Source organism: Ranitomeya variabilis, chromosome 6 (assembly GCF_051348905.1).
Source record: "Ranitomeya variabilis isolate aRanVar5 chromosome 6, aRanVar5.hap1, whole genome shotgun sequence".
NCBI lineage: Eukaryota > Metazoa > Chordata > Amphibia > Anura > Dendrobatidae > Ranitomeya > Ranitomeya variabilis.
In genome coordinates, this window is record NC_135237.1 from 401,978,271 (window position 1) to 401,999,450 (window position 21,180).

General features: G+C 43.2%; 1 protein-coding gene across 2 annotated transcripts in view; it reads right to left on the reverse strand.

Annotated features, from left to right (window-relative positions):
- Positions 1 to 5,909: 5,909 nt before the first annotated feature.
- Positions 5,910 to 21,180, reverse strand: part of IMPA2 (inositol monophosphatase 2) — a 31,586-nt gene continuing 16,315 nt past the window's right edge. For both annotated transcript variants that reach the window (XM_077270171.1, XM_077270172.1), the window contains exons 5-8: positions 20,024 to 20,132; positions 10,731 to 10,839; positions 10,335 to 10,486; positions 5,910 to 7,625 (exon numbers count right to left, since the gene is read on the reverse strand). In XM_077270171.1, coding sequence (XP_077126286.1) covers positions 7,513 to 7,625; positions 10,335 to 10,486; positions 10,731 to 10,839; positions 20,024 to 20,132 — 483 coding nt within the window. In that variant the 3' untranslated portion in view covers positions 5,910 to 7,512. The remainder of the gene's footprint in view (positions 7,626 to 10,334; positions 10,487 to 10,730; positions 10,840 to 20,023; positions 20,133 to 21,180) is intronic.

Sequence of the window (21,180 nt, forward strand, 5' to 3'; positions counted from 1 at the left end):
GTCTCTCTGTTGACATTCTGGATAGCAGAGAAAACCAGCTCCTTTTTGGCCAAAAGGGAACCACCAGGATTACAGTTGCTCCCTCGTCTCGTATCTTCCTGAGTGTCTTCGGTATCAGAGGAAGAGGCGGGAATGCGTACAGGAGACCTTCCCCCCAATACGGAGACAAGGCGTCTACTGCAGTGGCTCCGTCTAAATGATTGAAAAAATGCTCTGGTCTTTGTGTTTGACCTGGTGGCAAAAAGGTCCACCTGAGGTGTTCCCCATTTCTGGCACAGACCGCTGAATACTTTTGGGTTCAGTTCCCATTCTCCGGGGTGTGTACACGTTCTGCTCAAGAAATCTGCTACTTGATTCTTGGCGCCTTCCAGGTGAACTGCCGAGATGGATTTGACAGATCTTTCTGCCCACCTGAAAATCTGGTTTGCTAAGTGATGCAGTGGTGGATGCTTCGGACCTCCCTGGTGTCTCAGAAATGCCACTGCTGTGACATTGTCAGACAGTATCCTTACGTGTCTTCCCCTGACCTGTAACTGGGCCTGGTACAACACTTTCCAGATCGCATACAGCTCCCTGAAATGTGATGATCTTGCGGCAATCTGAGGAGTCCATTCCCCCTGATAGTATGTCCTTCCTATATGACCGCCCCATCCGTATTGACTGGCGTCTGTGGTAACCATAACACAGGGATCGAGTATCCATGGAACTCCCCCTCTCAGGTTTCCCGGTGTGGTCCACCAGATTAGGGATCTCTTCACTGACGGAGACACAATCATCTTCCTGTCTAGGGAACTCTGTTTCCTGTTCCAAGATCCCAAGACCTCTCTCTCTGTAACTCCCGCGAGTGGAATTGGCTCCATTTCACACAGGGTATGCATGCTGTCATAAAGCCCAGTATCCTCATTGCCTCTCTTATGGAGGGGGTACGTCTTCCGAATTGTTGTATGTGCCTGATCAAGGCCTCCTGTCTGTCTTCTGGTAAGAAAGATGTTCTTAGTTTGGAGTCTAATATTACCCCCAAAAATTTTATTCTGGAATCTGGGACCAGGCAGGATTTTTTCCAATTCACAATCCACCCCAGATGCTGCAGGACGGAAAGAGTGAAGCTGCAGTCTATTTTGAGGAGCTTCTCCGATCTCGCCATTATCAGAAAGTCGTCCAGATATGGTACTATGGTCACATTCTGGTTTCTTAGATAGGCCACAACTTCTGACATCAGTTTCGTAAATATCCTGGGCGCCGAAGCAAGCCCGAAGGGGAGACACATGAACTGGAAGTGATGTAATATCCCCCTTGTTCATTAGGGCAAATCTCAGGAATTTTTGGTAGGAAGCGTGTATCGGGACATGATAGTATGCATTGCTTAGGTCTAAGGTGCACATTACCATGTCCTTGTCTATAAGAGGCGTTGTGGACTTTATAGATTCCATCCTGAATCTTTTGTACCGGACTCATTTGTTTAGTGGTTTTAAATTTATGATCGTCCGGGAGTCCCCTGACGGTTTTTTTATTGAAAACAAATGGGAGTAATGGCCTTCGCCTCTTTCTGAGATGGGAACTGGAATCATCGCATCTAACTATCAACTCCTGGATGTTTGTCCACATAGAGGAGTCTGAGAGCGGACAGGGTCGGGTTACCACAAATCTTTCTGGGGGACTGCTGGAGAACTCTAGTTTGTATCCCTGAGCAATCACCTGCAGAATCCACGGATTTTGGGATACTTTCTGCCAACCCGCTAGAAATTTTTGTAACCGACCACCCACCCTGATGTCATTTATTTGGCTTTGCTGTACCTGCACTTGGGAAGATGGAGTCTCTACCCTTACCACCCTTGGGATAAGACCACCTCCCAGTCTTCCCTTTCCCCCTGTAGTCTGTCCTCTGACTAGGTCGGGATCTACGAAAGGGCTGGTACTTTTTTGTATTTTCCTCAGGTAACCCCTTCTTTTTATCTGAGGCTTTTTCTAAGATGTCATCTAGAATAGGCCCAAATACTTTATTCCCCGAGAATGGGATTCCGCACAATTTATTTTTTGACTGGATATCCCCCAACCAGGTCTTTAGCCAGATGGCTCTTCTGGCCGCGTTGGACAAAGATTCGCTTCTGGCAGCGAAGCGTACAGATTCAGCAGAAGCGTCTGCCATAAAGCCTGTTGCAAGTTTAAGCAACGGCAGGGATTTGAGAATAACATCTCTTGAAGTCTTAGCTTTGAGATGTTCCTCCAAATCGTCAATCCATAGATGGATTGACCGGGCTACTGACGTTGCAGCTATATTGGCCCGTATTATTGCTGCGGAGGACTCCCAAGTTTTCCTGAGCAGACCATCTGCTCTGCGATCCATCGGATCCTTCAATGCGGAGGAGTCCTCAAATGGGATTGAGGTCTTCTTCGCCACTTTTGCTAGCGGAACATCAATCTTGGGGACTTCATCCCAAGCTTTAATGTCCTCTGGATTATAGGGCAAACGGAGTCTAAAATCCTTGGGTACCACTAGCCTATTCTCCGCTTCTTGCTATTCTTCCAGGATCATAGAACGGATGTGGTTGTTGACGGGAAAAACCTTTGTGAGTTGGGCATGTAATCCGCCAAACATCTCGTCCTGGATCGAGGTCTCCTCTGGCGTGTCCTGTAACTGCATGGTGTTACGTACAGCATAAAGAAGCTCATCTGTGTCTGCCGCAGAGAAGAGATATCTTTTCCCCCTGCCCAATGATCCGTCTCTTTCTTCCTGGTCAGAATCTTCTGAAACCTCTCCCTCGGAAGAGGGGCTAGACTCCCTCGGTCTCTTCCGTGAGGCTTGCGGTTCTGAGTTGCCTGGGGAAGATTCAAGCTTGAGATGGATGCCTGAACCTCCTGCCGAATCATTGTCCTCATACTGGATAGTAACGCAGTCTGTTCATCACCACAATCTTGGATGTGCAAGATTTGCACAATGGTTTCCGCCAATTTTCCGGAAACTTAGTAGCACATATTGGGCATTTATTTTTCCCCGATTTTTTCCTTTCGGATGTGGGAATGGGAGGCTCTGCCTAGGATAGATAGAGATACATATGGAATACGTAGGTAGGGAAGCAGGGGAAGGGGTGAGCTTTGTGGTATGGCTTAACATAGCCCACTCACGTGCCCCTGAAGCTGGTCAGTCCCCTCAGGTCTGGCAGTCTCCTCCATAGTGAGGACAATCTTAGCCGTATAGCCGAGTGCTCCTTTGTCAGGATGGCAGGCGGCATACAGACCCCCTTAGTGAGTTTATATAGGATTTACCTGGTTGATCCTGCCCTCCTTACCGCCGCTGCGGTGACCGCGCTGTACCCCTCACCGAGGCCGGCGCCGGCACCATTCTCCCACGCTGGCCGCGACCGGAAGTGACGCGGCCGGAAGTGACGTGGCCGCTGGACCCGGAAGTGGCCGCTTGGAAGCGGTCTCTGGAGAAGCTGCGGCCGCATGCTGGAGCTGGTCGTGCGCTGAGCAGCCATCGCCCGGCAGACAGGCACCCGGACCGAGAGCCCCCTATACGGAGGAAGCGGACCCAACCCCAGGAGCAGCGCTACACTGGGGAGGCTGAGGGACCCCCCCATCGCAGGTATCAGCCGCAGATTTCTTGTGGTAGGGAAGGGAAAGGCCGGGCCCCCCGATCCCCCAATCTGCACAGCACCGTCGGAGGATATGCTTGCCGTTCCTATCCGCAGTGGGACACGAAAAACACTGGTGGGTGGAGTGGGGAGGGTCCTTTTAACCGCTGTCCCACTGAGGGTAAGAAGGACGTCCTCCAATGGTGCTGTCAGGTGGTGAACTGGAAAATGAAGTTTTATTCTCCTTGGAGCTGCTCGCTCTAGTCATCAGGATGGTGAAGAGACTGCTTACAGTCACTGCTCACTATACACAGAGTGAGGCTGTAATCACTCCCTTGTAGAGAGATGAGCAAATCCGAACTGTGAAGTTCGGGGTTCGTACAGGACACCAAGTGTCCAGTGATGAACTTCGAACACAGATTCTCCCGGAAGTCTGTTCTAGTTGATTTCTATGGGGTTTGGGTTCTGGTACCTGAACCAAACTTTGGACTAAAATTTGATTGAACCCAAAACTTCCATGGGTCCGATCATTGCCATACTGATTGAGTAATGAGGGGTGACTGTGACAGCTCCCTGCACCACCCCAATGACTGTATGCTAATGGCGGCAGGGAGAATAAAACTTAATTTTCACTCTGCAGTCGCTGATCCCGGAAGATGGCTACATAAGGTTTAAAGGCTATTTACCTGCAGATTTCTATTTCTACAAGTAAGTCATGTTTCTGAATGTGACAGGTTCCCTTTCAGTTGGAAGAAGCAGATTTATCATGCAGTCATGTAACAATTTATAGTTCCCCAAGTGGAATATTCTAGATCTTTAATTCCACCTATAATGTAACCAGAAATACAATTTCATGTACTGGGGGAAAAAAATATAAACATACAGAAACACAAAATAAGATATACAAATATATTGATATTTTTAATGCTAGTATTAAAGTAAGTTATTATGTGGCCATGCCAATTCTTCAACACTAGGCACATTCTCTATGTATTAGATGATTGCCTAAATAGATACTCAGGATACAGCACTTGTTTGAAATTCGGATCAACATGAAAAGTTTTACTTTAAAAGGTGTTTATGATAGTAGCATTTTTTTTTCTCATGTTGGGGGAAATTTATCAAGACTTGTGTTTCATAGAAGAGTCTAGAGCAGTGTTCCCCAAGTCCGGTCCTCAAGAGCCACCAACAGGTCATGTTTTCAGGATTTCCTTAGTATTGCACAGGTGACAATTGCATCACCTGGACAGGCAAGCATTCAATGACCTGCGCAATACTAAGGAAATCCTCAAAACATGACCTGTTGGTGGCTCTTGAGGACCGGAGTTGGGGAACACAGGTCTAGAGTTAAGTGCACATTAATAGATTTTGTGCATGTTTACCCTTGACCCTGAAGTCTGTTTTCCCCTCCTGACCGGGTCAATTTTTTCAATTCTGATCAGTGTCACTTTATGAGATAACAACTCTGGAACGCTTCAACAAATCCCAGTGATTCTGAGATTGTTTTCTTGTGACATTGTACTTTATGGAAGAGGCAACATTTCTTCGATAGGACTTGCATTTATTCATAAAAATATCAGAAATTTGGCAAAAATTTCACAATTTACTTTTCATTTTTATGCCCTTAAACCAGAGAGTTATGTCACTCAAAATAGTTACTAAATAACATTTCCCATATTCCTACTTTACATCAGAACAATTTTGGAAATATAATTTTTTTTGTTAGGCTACTTTCACACTAGCGTCGGGCCTGGCCCGTCGCAGTGCGTCGGGCCGAGGTTACCGACGCTAGCGTTCTCTGCGCTGTACAACGGGGGCAGCGGATGCATTTTTCTAGCGCATCCGCTGCCCCATTGTGAGGTGCGGGGAAGTGCGGGGAGGTGGGGGCGGAGTTCCGGCCGGGCATGCGCGGTCGGAAAAAGCGGACCGTCGGCAGCAAAAAACGTTACATGTAGCGTTTTTGGCAGCCGACGGTCCGCCACAACACGGCGCAACCGTCGCACGACGGTTGCGACGTGTGTCAATGCGTCGCAAATGCGTCGCTAATGTTAGTCAATGGGAAAAAAACGCATCCTGCAAGCACTTTTGCAGGATGCGTTTTTTTGCCAGAACGACGCATTGCGACGTATTGAAAAAAACGCTAGTGTGAAAGTAGCCTTAGGAAGTTAGAAGGGTTAAAAATTGACCAGCGATGTCTAATTTTTACAACAAAGTTTACAAAACCATATTTTTAGGGACCACATCACATTTGACGTGACTTTGAGGAGTCTATATAGCATAACATACCTAAAAATGAGGCACCATTCTAAAAACTACACTCCGCAAGGTACTCAAAACCACGTTCAAGAAGTTTATTAACCCTTCAGGTGCTTCACAGTAATTAAATGAATTGTGGAAAGAAAAACTGAACTTAACTTTTTTTCACAAAAATTTTACTTCACATTTGTTGTACAATTTCTCCCGAGTACCAGCATGAAGCATCCCCAGATCATCACCGATCCTCCACCAAATTTCACAAGACAATGTGGCTTGCACGCCTCTCCAGGTCTCCGTCTAACCATTAGACGACCAGGTGTTGATCTGGGGATGCTTTAGCAAGGCTGGAATTGGGCAGGTTAATCTTTGCGAAGGACGTATGAACCAAGCCGCATACAAGGTTATCCTGGAAAAACAGTCAATTCCTTCTGCTCAGGCAATGTTCCCCAACTCTGAGGACTGGTTTTTCCAGCAAGACAATGCACCATGCCACACAGTTAGGTCAATCAAGGTGTGGATGAAGGACCACCACATCAAATCCCTGTCATGGCCAGCCCAATCTCCAGACCTGAACCCCATTGAAAACCTCTGGAATGTAATCAAGAGGAAGATGGATAGTCACAAGCCATCTAACAAAGAAGAACTGCTTACATTTTTGTACCAGGAGTGGCATAAGGTCACCCAAAAGCAGTGTGTGAAGACTGGTGAAAAGCATGCCAAGACGCATGAAAGCTGTGATTAAAAATTTCTGAACTCTTCCCGATTTAAAATAATAGTATTGTTGTTTCTAAATGATTATGACCTTGTTTTTTGTTTTTTTTGCATTACTTGAGGTCTGCAAGCAATGCATTCTTTGTTATTGTGACCATTTCTCATTTTCAGAAAATAAATACAAAATTTAGACATGTCAGTTTATAGAATAAAAGAACAATTTAAATTTTACTCAAAAATATACCTAGAAAGAGAAAAATCAGACAAACTGAAAATTTTGCAGTGATCTCTTAATTTTTACCAGAGCTGTATAGTCGGTCTGTATTTTCGGAATGTAATGTTTATTACATAATCTGATAATGCAGACAGCTATCTTGCCTGAACTGCGCCTCTGCTTGTGTAAAGACATTTCACAGCAGCCACATGAATTAGAACCATTAGAGTGAAACAGTTCATGGACTATGGTTGAGACATGCTCAGTGCCCTGTGCAGAGGTCAATATGCAGGGAAGGAATGCATTTTGCATAAACAGGCCCAAGCAGTCATTTAAGTCCTGCCTGTGATGCTGAACACACACCATTAATGTTCATCGCACTGACATGTAGTAGGTCAGTGACCGGACGACATGTTTGTGAAAAAATATAGTTTAATTAAGTTGAGTTGTATATTCCACATAACATTTTGCATTAAAATGATGATATAACATGTAAAATATCCTTTTATCTTCTGGTAATTTACCAGCACAGTTTAAAATAAAGAAAATTTCCCTGTTAATAAAATCAAAAGGGACTGAAAATAATAGCGACTGAAGCCCAAGTGGATCCTAAAACCTACAATGCTCTAACCTTCTTGGAAATACACAAGACAATACACACAATTCATTTACACAATGCTGTGCTGCTGAGTATACATATATGCCAAAGGAAGCCAGTGTGTGTATGCCCACAGTCTTGGAATACGCCAAAAAAGCTTTTCAGTCATCATCTCTTCCATAGTCAATAGTTCTCAACTCCTTAGCTACGCTCTGTGCCAACTCCATTGTACCAGCAGCCACCACACGACAAGACATGAGGTCCAGAGGTCCACCTAGAGGAAAAAAAAACACATTTCAATCAGCAAACACAGTTTTGTAGTCTATGGGCCAGGGCACAGTCTGTAACTGGACAAAATAGATAATTATTGCTCAGAGGGATAGTACTGAACAGCAGGGCTGTGGAGTCAGTCCATTTTGGTGAAGTCGGAGTCATGGAAATTGAGGAGTTGGAGGTTTGGCTTACCGACTCCACAGCCCTGCTGTAAAGCCCCTTGAAATCAATCTCCTTACCCATCCCATCCCTTCTTAGGTCCTAGCAAGGACCTGTCAATATGACACGAGACTGCGGAAGTCATCACTGGAGTTCATTGGGCAGAGATCGCAAGAAAGCTTTAGTGGTTTGGTAAGGAGAGTATTGTTCAGTTAATTAAAAGCTTACAATGCTGTAAAATAAAGAAATCTTGAAAAAAAAAATGCATGGAACATTTTCTGAGAGAAAAATAAAAAGCAGTGTCTAATCTATGGTATGTCATGAACGGCAGCTCAGCCCCATTCACTTTTAAGATGCTATACCTAAAAGTAGAAAGAACAGCGCTCCAACCGGGTGTTATTATCCAAGCAAAAGAGTCTTTATTCCAGCCATGGTAAAACAGCAACGTTTCGGCAGAACATCCGGCCTTTTTCAAGCATACAAAATAGTGCCAAGGGCTGTCTTAAATAGTGTGCACTCCACGCAGGGAGCCAATCACCAGATGCTATACCTGACTGAGCCAAGAGTGGCAGCGTGTCATCGGGAGAGGTTCTTACATAGCATTAATTTCCCCAAAATATTTACATTGTATATGACTTCCAGTGGACCTTTCAGTCTAATATGATGACTTATGTAAGAACAGCATATTACAGCTACAGGCCTGTCGTTCCATAGACACCAAAACACACAGGTTTATAATTGTGCTGTACTATTAGGCAAGCAGTTCCCTGACACTGTCTGCAGTGACTCTAAAATTCCACTCCTAACAGAAAGAATGGCGCCTTGTGTAATACATTTGGATCAAGGACCCTCTACCATATGCAATATAATCTCACACATCCCACACAAGGGAAGGGAATGGGAATTCTGCTGCAGACACCGCTGCCCATGTGCAGGGTCCAGAGTCAGACTTGAGGCACTGGAAGTGCATCAGTAGTACAATAGTAGGGAGAAAAAGAAGAAGAAAAAAAAAGAAGAAAAAAAAAAACACACAAAAGAAAACACCGAGAGCTTTACTGGATACCAGGAGAAGTCAGCGTTGCAGAGTTGATGGAAGATTCAATAAAGACAGCAAAGTAGTAAAATATTTTCGTTTCTTTGGATTTTCCGTGTGTTTTGGGGAGTAGTAAACTTTCATCAGACTATTCAGAGACAGAACGGTTTTCCCAAATTTGTCTGATTTACTCATTGAAATGTATCACTAACTAAAAGGATAGAGTTTGGTTTTTTTTAGGGAACAGCCAGCTCTTCAATTAAACTTCCATCTGCTCTGCAGTCATCTTATCTGGGGAACTATCAGCACCTTGAATTTGTATTTTTTTGCCATATCCAAGGCTGTGGAATCGGAGTCAGAGCTTATTTTGATGGAGTCGGAGTCATGGAAATTGAGTCAGAGGTATGGCTTACTGACTCCACAGCCCTTGCCATACCTTGGTTGGGGTCAGTGCTGTGTGAAGAAAAGCTAAAAGATTGCTAGGGATAAGTGGAGGTCTAAAGGCCCCGTCTCACTTAGCGATTTACCAACGATCACGACCAGCGATACTACCTGGCCGTGATCGTTGGTAAGTCGCTGTGTGGTCGCTGGGGAGCTGTCACACAGACCGCTCTCCCCAGCGACCAACGATCAGGGGAACGACTTCGGCATCGTTGAAACTGTCATCAACGATGCCGAAGTCCCCCTGCAGCACCCGGTAACCAGGGTAAACATCGGGTTACTAAGCGCAGGGCCGCGCTTAGTAACCCGATGTTTACCCTGGTTACCAAAAAAAACAAACACTACATACTCGCCTTTCGGTGTCCAGGTCCCTTGCCGTCTGCTTCCTGCTCTGACTGAGCCGCCGTACAGCGAGAGCAGAGCGCAGCGGTGACGTCACTGCTGTGCTCTCACTTCTCACTGTACGGCCGGGAGTCAGTGAGAGCAGGAAGCAGACGGCAAGGGACCTGACGGACATCAGAAGGCGAGTATGTACTGTTTGTTTTTTTTTACATTTACGCTGGTAACCAGGGTAAACATCGGGTTACTAAGCGCGGCCCTGCGCTTAGTAACCCGATGTTTACCCTGGTTACCAGTGAAGACATCGCTGGATCGGTGTCACACACACCGATTCAGCAATGTCAGCGGGGCCTCAACGACCAAAAAAAGGTCCAGGCCATTCCGACACGACCAGCGATCTCGCAGCAGGGGCCTGATCGCTGGTACGTGTCACACATAGCGAGATCGCTATGGAGGTCGCTGTTGCGTCACAAAACTTGTGACTCAGCAGCGATCTCGCTAGCGATCTCGCTATGTGAGACGGGGCCTTTACTTCTCAGACTACTATGTATTAGCAAAGATATACCCCAGTAACTCCTTTAAGCATCTGTCCACATTGCTTTAGTAAAGTCACACATAATTCAGATTTATTTATTACACTTGTTTCTGAATAGCATCATCTCCTTGCATTCATACAATAAGAGTAATTACATTATTAATAACATTCATTTGAAGCATTTCAGACAGTATACCACCTACCTGATGTATCTATCACAAAGCCTCCAGCTTCCCGAATTATGACAGTGGCTGCTGCCAAGTCCCAGCAGTGCAGCCCAAACTGGTAATAGGCATCAGCTGCCCCTGATGCTACGTGACACAAGGCTAGTGTGGCACTACCAATCACTCGAACACTGTGAATAAAGAATAATGGACACATTAATAATTCGGTTAGCTTATTTTCTAGAGCTGAACTTCAAATACAATTAAATATCAGACAAAAGCAGGGATCATTCAGCCATTTTCAAATTAAGTACACTACCTTGTCCTTGAGAAAATCATAATAATGTACTGATAATTTGTTTGTAAAAATAAGTTATTCTCAATTTATGACAACTGCAAGTCAAGTCTTTATTTCAGGAGATATACACCACTTACCCATGGGCTTGAAATTTTAAAAACCCCTCCATATTGCCCAAAAACAATTTTAAAGTTGCTGGATCACGCTTAGGACCAATTTCTGTTACAATTAAAGAGTTCTTGATACCTGGTGGAATGATGGTAAAAACAGAATATTACATATTACAATTTGTCACACAATTGCAGAAAATAAAGATAATTTAAAGCAGTTGTCCAGCCTTAGGATTCAGATTTCTTATTAAATTGCATATTAGCGGAGCTGCAGTTCTCGGGAACTCTACTTTTCTGGCTCCATTCACTATAACATCCAGCTGAGCTGAAGCAGACAGCAGCCGATCGTTGGAGTTGCTGGACACCTACAGATCAGATACCGAGGACCTACATGTGGATGGGTTATCAACATCATACAGCCGGCTAAAGGAGCTTCTATTCCTAAACTTATTTTTAAAAACGGTTTTTCAACACACACTACTTTTTGCATCTTAACCCTGCTGTACTGTTCGGGTCTATTTCACAATGCTGATATTACTCTGTGAAAGCCGCGAGTGTCCATTACTTTGAAAGTGGGATAAAACTGTGGTGAAGACGTCCATTGAGCGAAACTGAATTGGAAAAACTTGTCAACGTCTCAGATTCTGAAGAAGATATCCAACTGGAGAAAGCGTTCAAAAGATGAGGACCACATAACTGGCGGGGAAAGTGATTACGAGATTTATGAAGTTGAATCTGATGAGGTACGATACCCAGACACTAGTCCGATGCAAGCAATTCAGTCTAAAAAAAAAAAAAAGGTCATTTGGAACTTGCAGCCTTCTGCCCAGGTAGGAAAACTGTCCTCTGTTAACATCAGATAATTCTCTAATAACTGGCCGCTAATAGAGAACTATGGAACAAATGGATAGAGATTCTTCCAAAATTATACAATACTGAAGGAAATGTCACTGAGGATTAACAACTTGTGGCATTCCGAGGTAGGTGCCCGTTCATACAAGATATACCAAGTAAGTCGGCAAACTATGGCATAAAGATATGGACACTGACAGCAGCAGGTCATACAATCTAAACACTATAGATAACACTATCTATAGATAACACTATAGATAGTACACACAGGAAAAAAGCCTGATGAAAAGCCTGAAAAGAATCAGGGTGTGCGAGTCCTTTCAGATTTGATGTATGGACTAAGGGGACAAAATGTTACTTATTTTACATTGCACCAACTGGGGCAGCTGTTACTAAAATGAAAACCTCCAATGCTGGGCACTGTAAGAAAAAGCAAGCCAGAACTGCCGCAAGATGTCTGTGGTAAAAGATGTTCATAGTTCAGCGTTTTACTTTACTTGAGATGCGCCATGACAATGCAGTAAGTAGTACTTGAGACAAAAAAAAAGCTGCAGATATAAGGCTATGTGCACATGTTGCGGATTTACTGCGGATCCGCAGCGGTTTTTTTCGCGCAGAGACGCAGATCTGCAGCGTGATTTACAGTACAATTTAAATCAATAGGAAAAAAAATATGCTGTGCTAATGGTGCGGAAAATTCCGCACGGAAAACGCAACAGATTGAAAGAAGCAGCATGTCTCACTTCTTTTGTGTGGATCTGCAGCATTTCTGTACCCATTCCATTATAGAAATCCATATTTCCTACATAAGAGAAAGGAGCTCAAGACCCATTAAACAACTAAGGTCAAATAAACACATTTAGAGTTGAATCAAAACAAACAATTTTTTATTTTGTCTAACACAAAAAACGATACATGAATCTAATACCAAGAAAAAGACCCAGTAAACATACAAAAAATTACTGTTGGACGAGTATGCAAATTGGAGAGAAAGGCAAAATACACGGTAATTGTATAAAAATCAACCCTAAAAACAGGTCAGAAAAAATCTTGCCGCTAAAGTGCGTTGGCCCAGAACCTGTTACAACTAACCGAGAACCAGATGTAAGAAATGTCGCAGACCGGGTGTGCAGCCCGGATGTCTGCAGATATCTGGCCACTGCTGATTGCACAAAGTCACTAATACCATCCAAAAAAAGGTGCCAGTGCAAAAAGTGCAGATAGTGCAAGACAGCAGCGGTAGGTTAAAATAGTAGCTTACCCATGTGGAGAGGTGATGACACAATCGCCGTGTATCCGCAATGACCCGACGCGTGTTTCGCGTTGCGGGCTTCTTCGGGGGGCCGTGCGGACATTATAGAAATCCGCAGGGGTAAAAAAACGCATGAAATCCGTACTGAATCTGCAGTAAAAAAAGCACAAAATCCGCAAGAAAAACGCATCAAATCTGCACCTGCGTTTTCTGCCAGCAGATGCAAATTTTGTGCAGAAAATTCTGCACCCAAATCTGCAACGTGTGCACATACCCTTAGACTATAATTCCACCAAATGGGCAGTGGATACACTAGATCAACTAATAGCTATGTACATAACCAATATATAAAAAGAAAACAAAAGCAGAACCAGAGGCAAAACATACAGAAACACTGGAAATATTAACTCCAAGCTGTATTGTTACTCAGTAAGCTGTGCTTACAAAAAAAATGAAGGTTCTTAGCACAAAAATTGGTCAATTCCTGTGTGCCCATCAACCATTGCAAGGTGACATTTCTCTGATGGGTCCTATCCTACCTCCACCAAATGTCACCTTGCCGTAGTTGATGGGCACACATGAATACAGCTTGGAGTTAGGCTGTGTGCACACGTAGCATATTTTTTGCGGTTTTTCGCTATAAAAACGCTATAAAACCGCGAAAAAAATGCTCACATTAAGCATCCTATTTAATAGAATGCAATCCGCATTTCTTGTGCACATGCTGCATTTTTTTCCTGAGTGGAATCGCATTCCAGAAAAAAAACGCTGCATGTTCATTAAATTTGCGGAATCACGGGGATTCCGCACACCTAGGAATGCATTGATCTGCTTACTTCCCGCATGGGGCTATGCCCACCATGCGGGAAGTAAGCAGATCATGTGCGGTTGGTACCCAGGGTGGAGGAGAGGAGACTCTCCTCCACGGACTGGGCACCATATAATTGTTAAAAAAATAAAATTAAAATAAAAAATCGTTATATACTCACCCTCTGATGGCCCCGGAGTCCTCCCGCCTCTCAGCGGTGCACGTGGCCGCTTCCGTTCCTATAGATGGTGTGCGTGAAGGACCTGCGATGACGTCGCGGTCACATGACCGCGATGACATCGCAGTCACGTGACCGCGACGTCATCGAAGGTCCTGCACACACACCATCTATAGGAACGGAAGCCGCTGAGGAGATCGGCTGTTTGCAGAAGGTGAGTATAACCTTTTTTTGTTATTTTTAACATTCTATCTTACTATTGATGCTGCATCAATAGTAAAAAGTTGGTCACTCTTGTCAAACACTATGTTTAACAAGTGTGACCAACCTGTCAATCAGTTTTCCAAGCGATGCTACAGATCGCTTGGAAAACGCTAGCATTCTGCAAGCTAATTATGCTTGCAAAACGCTAGTTTTCTGCGGGAATATGCATGCCAATTCCGCATGCGATATACCCGCTGCAGGAGTTGCAGAATTGCCGTGGAAATTTCCGCGGCAATTCTGCAATGTGTGCACTTAGCCTTAATGTTTCTGTATGTCTAGGCCCTCTCAGAGTGCTGATAGATACCTCCTATTCACACTAAGGAGGTACTGGTCAGGTTTTCTTATTATACGTACACAACCAGACTTAAAACAAATCGGTGGCTAATGGTTCTATTCTTTAACATTGTTGATGTATCTGCCTACAATGCATTTTTTATGGCATGAAATAAATCCCAATTGGAATGCCAATAAACTGCGTAAACAAAGACTTTCTAAAAGAGTTAGGAAAGTCACTTGTTATGCCATCTATGTTAGGAAGAAAAATAAAACCCCGAATGGAAGGAGCAGCAGCAATAGTAAACATATCCATTTCTGTGTAGAATGTACGTTTCTGAATATAGCAATAAGTGAACCTGAAGAATCTCTTTCTAAAGAAAATAAAGCAAACTGAAGTTTTGATTTAATTTTTCTTTTGTTTTTGACCAACCATGTTCACATACAGTTAAATAATGCAACTGGTATTCAAAATAATATGTTTAGGAGTAGCTAAATTCTAAAATTAAGACTTGTAACAGTACAAGTGTATAGCTAATACAAACAATAGCAAGGTTAAACTTGTCACCTTATGATAAAGGAGCTGAATCAAAAGTTTTTCTTTTTTTCCCTCTGCGTGGCGTAACTATTTGCTCCTAACCTTTAAGATTGCCCAGTATGCTAAATTTCCCTTCTCCCAAGAGGGCGTTAACAGAGATTCTTCTTTGAGGGCATTTACTTTTTCCCCTGTATAACATTACCCAATCATGAAGCAGCAAAGTAAGCTTTTACACTGATCTGGTTAGATTGAGGTGTCTATACTTATCACACTGAACTGATCCCTTCCAACACATACTGTAATTACAAGCGCCAGGAGGAGGAGAGAAAATGTCATTACATACCGGCTCTGGATCTATCCCAGGTATGTGGGAATAATTCCATGATAACCGAGATAGATCCAGAGTGCTGTATGTGACAAACACTGCTAGCACAATCATATACATCACTGCAGCTCTCATTTCCTGGTGCTGTAATGACAGAGGTCATTATCACATAATACTCTTGATTGTTGCCCGATCCAGAGAGTTGTATGTAAGGACATTACTTCTCAACTCTCCTTCTGTGGCACTTGACATTACAGTAAGCACTGGGATTCATTCTCACCCGCCCTAATGTTTAGAAGTCCATATTTCTGCAACAGAGGAATATAAAAAAAAAAAAAAAGAAAAGAAAGATAAAGAAAATCATGTCTTATTCAGCTCTTCAGAAACTTTATTCTAAAATACCTAGTTTGAAAAAAATAAATAAAAAATTGTGAAATATTTTCCTTAACCCCTTCATGACCCAGCCTATTTTGACCTTAATGACCTGGCCGTTTTTTGCAATTCTGACCAGTGTCCCTTTATGAGGTAATAACTCGGGAACGCTTCATAGGATCCTAACGGTTCTGAGACTGTTTTTTTTTCGTGTCATATTGGGCTTCATGTTAGTGCTAAATTTAGGTCGATAATTTTTGCGTTTATTTGTGAAAAAAATTGAAATTTGGCGAAAATGTTGAAAATTTTGCAATTTTCAAACTTTGAATTTTTATTCTGTTAAACGAGAGAGTTATGTGACACAAAATAGTTAATAAATAACATTTCCCACATGACTACTTTACATCAGCACAATTTTGGAAACAAATTTTTTTTTGCTAGGAAGTTATAAGGGTTAAAATTTGACCAGCGATTTCTCATTTTTACAACGAAATTTACAAAACCATTTTTTTAGGGACCACCTCACATTTGAAGTCAGTTTGAGGGGTCTGTATGGCTGAAAATACCCAAAAGTGACACCATTCTAAAAACTGCACCCCTCAAGGTACTCAAAACCACATTGAAGTTTATTAACCCTTCAGGTGCTTCACAGCAGCAGAAGCAACATGGAAGGAAAAAATGAACATTTAACTTTTTAGTCACAAAAATGATGTTTTAGCAACAATTTTTTTTATTTTCCCAAGGGTAAAAAGAGAAACTGGACCTCAAAAGTTATTGTATAATTTGTCCTGAGTACGCCGATACCTCATATGTGGGGGGGAACCACTGTCTGGGCGCACGACAGGGCTCGGAAGGGAAGGAGCGCCATTTGACTTTTTCAATTAAAAATTGGCTCCAATCTTTAGCGGACACCATGTCGCGTTTGGAGAACCCCTGTGTGCCTAAACATTGGAGCTCCCCCCACATGTGACCCCATTTTGGAAACTAGACCCCCCAAGGAACTTATCTAGATGCATATTGAGCACTTTGAACCCCAAGGTGCTTCACAAATTGATCCGTAAAAATGAAAGTACTTTTTCCCACCAGAAATGTATTTTAGCCTCAATTTTTTCATTTTCACAAGGGCAACAGGATAAAATGGATCCTAAAATGTGTTGGGCAATTTCTCCTGAGTACACCGATACCTCATATGTGGTCACAAACCACTGTTTGTGCACACGGCAAGGCTCGGAAGGGAAGGAACGCCATTTGACTTATGAATGAAAAATTAGCTCCAATCGTTAGCGGACACCATGTAGTGTTTGGAGAGCCCCTGTGTGCCTAAACATTGGAGCTCCCCCACATGTAACCCCATTTTGGAAACTAGACCCCCCAAGGAACTTATCTAGATGCATAGTGAGCACTTTGAACCCCCAGGTGCTTCACAAATTGAGCCGTAAAAATGAAAAAGTACTTTTTTTTTTTTTTTTTTCACAAAAAATTTCTTTTAGCCTCAATTTGTTCATTTCCACATGGGCAACAGGACAAAAAATGGATCCTAAAATTCATTGGGCAATTTCTCCTGAGTACACTGATACCTCACATGTGGGGGTAAACCACTGTTTGGGCACGTGGCAGGGCTCGGAAGAGAAGGAGCGCCATTTGACTTTTTGAATGAAAAATTAGCTCCAATCGTTACACCATGTCGCGTTTGGAGAGCCCCTGTGTGCCTAAACATTGGAGCTCCCCCACATGTGACCCCATTTTGGAAACTAGACCTCCCATGGAACTTATCTAGATGTGCTGTGACCACTTTAAACCCCCAAATGCTTCACAGAAGTTTACAACGCAGAGCCGTGAAAATAAAAAATCATTTTTCATTCCTCAAAAATTATGTTTTAGCAAGCAATTTTTTATTTTCACAAGGGTAACAGAATAAATTGGACCCCAATAATTGTTGCCCAGTTTCCTGAGTATGCTGGTACCCCATATGTAGGGGTAAACCACTGTTTGGGCGCTCGTCGGGGCTCGGAAGGGAGGGAGCACCATTTGACTTTTTGAATACAAGATTGGTTGGAATCAATGGTGGCGCCATGTTGCGTTTGGAGACCCCTGATGTGCCTAAACAGTGGAAACCCCTCAATTCTAACTCCAACACTAACCCCAACACACCCCTAACCCTAATCCCAACCCTAATCCCAACCCTAACCCCAACAGACCCCTAACCCTAGCCTAATCTTAACCCTATTTCCAACCCTAGCCCTATTTCCAACCCTAGCCCTATTTCCAACCCTAGCCCTAATTCCAACCCTAGCCCTAATTCCAACCCTAGCCCTAATTCCAACCCTAGCCCTAATTCCAACCCTAACCATAAGGCTATGTGCCCATATTGCGGATTCATGTGAGATTTTTCAGCACCATTTTTGAAAAATCCGCAGGTAAAAGGCACTGCATTTTACCTGCGGATTTACCGCGGATTTCCAGTGTTTTTGTGCAGATTTCACCTGCGGATTCCCATTGAGGAACAGGTGTAAAACGCTGCGGAATCCGCACAAAGAATTGACATGCTGCGGAAAATACAGCACAGCGTTTCCGCACGGTAATTTCCGCACCATGGGCACAGCGGATTTGGTTTTCCATAGGTTTACATGGTACTGTAAACCTGATGGAAAACTGCTACGAAACCACAGCGGCCAATCCGCTGCGGATCCGCAGCCAAATCCGCACCGTGTGCACATAGCCTAATTCTAACCCTAACCCTAGTTCTAACCCTAATTCTAGCCCTAACGCTAACCCTAACCCCAGCCCTAACCCTAGTGGGGAAAAAAATATATATTTATTTATTTTACTATTGTCCCTACCTATGGGGGTGATAAAGGGGGGGGGGGGGTTATTTATTATTTTTTTTATTTTGATCGCTGTGATAGAACCTATCACAGCGATCAAAATGTGCCATTTTGGAAGATGGCGGCACCCATAGAGCAGACGGACGGACACTGGGAGGGACACCGGAGGTCGATAAGTATGGCGGGGTGGGGGGGGGGAAATCGGACTGCGGGGGCTATTTTTTATCTTAATTCTTTTTTTTTTTTTTTTTTTTAACAGGGATATGATGCCCACATTGCGATATACTGCGTGGGCTGTGCTATATACTGCGTGGGCTGTGCTATATACTGCGTGGCCGGCCACGAACAATCAGCGACACGCGCAGTCCGGCCGCAAATTGGCGCGGGATTTGAACCACGCTTCGCTAATTGGTCGCGGCCGGCCGAATCCTGTGTATTCAATGTATTATTCTAAAATCTTCATAAATAAACTACATGCATATTCTAGAATACCCGATGCGTTAGAATCGGGCTACCATCTAGTATTATATAACTGTATTTACAGTTGCAAATTTTGCCCTTTTGCCCAGTTAATGCTTCTCTTTTCCATTAGGTGTATGAAATCACGTGATTAAAGCAGACTAGCTGAATCCTTCTAAATTCTATGCAGAAACAGGAAGCCTCTTTTCCCTGCATAAGTCACCATTAGAACTACAATTCTACGTGACTGCAAAGTCCCTGGCAGGGGAGTGGAACAGATCAGCTTGGTCAAGAGTTGATGAGGAGGTGGAGCTGGGCTGCCAGGGACCTTGTGAGGATATAGAATCGTAATGCAGAATCCCAGCGATTGTGCACTAAAAACAAAACAAAAAAAAACACTGCGTCAAATCGGCACCAAAATCACATGAGAAAAAAACATGGTAAAACCACAATTACTTATTCAAGGACGTGGGGGGGGGGGTTAAACTGCATTTTTCAAATGTGTTAAAATGGTCTAAAAAAGTTACTTACGAAAAAGAAAACTTTCAACCGAACCATTTCATAGTGCAACTGTTATTATTTTGAGAAATAAAAGCAGAACATATTGCCTAAATTTGCATTGTCCTATGGTCCTGGTCCTTGAGGTTAGCATGTTGCTCTCTGCTGAGGGTAGTCTTGATCGTCACATCAATTTCACCACCAAGTCGCAGGGTGGGCCATCAGTAGTGCAATGCTCCAGTTGCACAGAGCCTTCCTGCGGTATGCTGCTATTAGCACACGACACCAGACAGACACCAGAATTCTGGTGTGAAATTTTTAAATGTCACAATCTTTACACCAGTACAAGACCGCTCCGCAAAGGTGGGCAGAGCTCAGGTGGGACAAGGTGTAGTGAATTAATCATTTACCCAAGACATGTATGCCATTCACCTGGCGGAAGTAACATTTCTAGGAAAGGTGCATGGCAGTTTTAAGATGTGCCTAATTCTTCAAGAGACAGACACCTCTTCATGAAGGAACTGCTGGACTAAAATGCACCAAATTCATTAAGACTGGAGTAGAAAACGCCAGTCTTAATCAGACCCCATGTTCTTTCATCTGCCTCAAACAAGTCAATTTTATGGCATCTGTCTATTTGACACAGTCGATAGCCTTGAAAATGTCTTAAACTGACCTGTTTCTTTTGTAACATGAAGCCTTTCTTGATTGCAGAATGCCCCTTGCCCTTTTCTCGCTGTATATAATTTTTCATCGATACAATGGTATATTACACCAAATTCAAGCTGGAAGAAAAAAAACCCCAAAAAACTGTTACACCAGTTTCGGGAACGGCCTGCAAAAATTATACATAAACTTCTTGAATTACAATGCAATTTCACCATTTTGGACATTTACTAAGTGACTTCAGTCTTTCTGGGCTTTTTTGATGTAGTGCAGACTATGTAACATGCAGAAGAAGCTGGTAATGTGTTTTCTTTGCTGCGATGCATAAAGATTAATAATAGAATAACTACAAAATTCAAGAAACATTGTAGCATACTAGTCACCAAATGTACATAAAGTCACATGCATCCAAAGACTATGCACACCTGCAGGGGAAAGGAGTACACAAAATTCCAGCAACACAGATTTTCCTGGGAAAGTTATGCTCACATTAGTGCCCAAACATGGGTGAGGCCTTCAGCAGCTGTGCCATGGGACACAAACCTGAAACGGAATCTGTCAGTAGGATCAATTTTCCTAAGCCATCTATATGGGTATGCAGGTCATAGGAAGTTGAATAAAATGGTACCTTGATGTCTGTGATGTCTTATTCCAGGAAAAAAAACAAAAAAACCCAACATTTTTCTTAATATGTAAATGAGCTGTTAAAATCTATGGGTCAGACACTGACCTCGCAGGAAATCTGCCTCCAGGGATTATTTTAAATGAAAGCAAGAGTTACCAGTGTGAGATGTTCTGAATGACAGTCTGCTCATCTACATGTCTCACACTGGTAACTCTCCCTTTCATTTAAAATAATCTCTGGAGGCAGATTCTCATGCAGATCAGTGTCCGGCCCACAGATCTTAATAGCTAATTTATATATTAAGAAAATTGTGGATTTTTCTGGAATAAGAAATCGGATTGCAGATCTCTAGGTATTTTATTCTACTACCTATGATCACGTGCCCATATAGCTAGCTTAGCAGTGTTGATCCTACTGTGTAGAATCCCTTGAATGCATTGTACCTTGTATATATGTAACACCGGCAGGTGGAGAAGAACACACTTTAGTGCATTCAACAGATTATATGAAACACCTGAAGTCCATGACTGGGATTGTGTTAT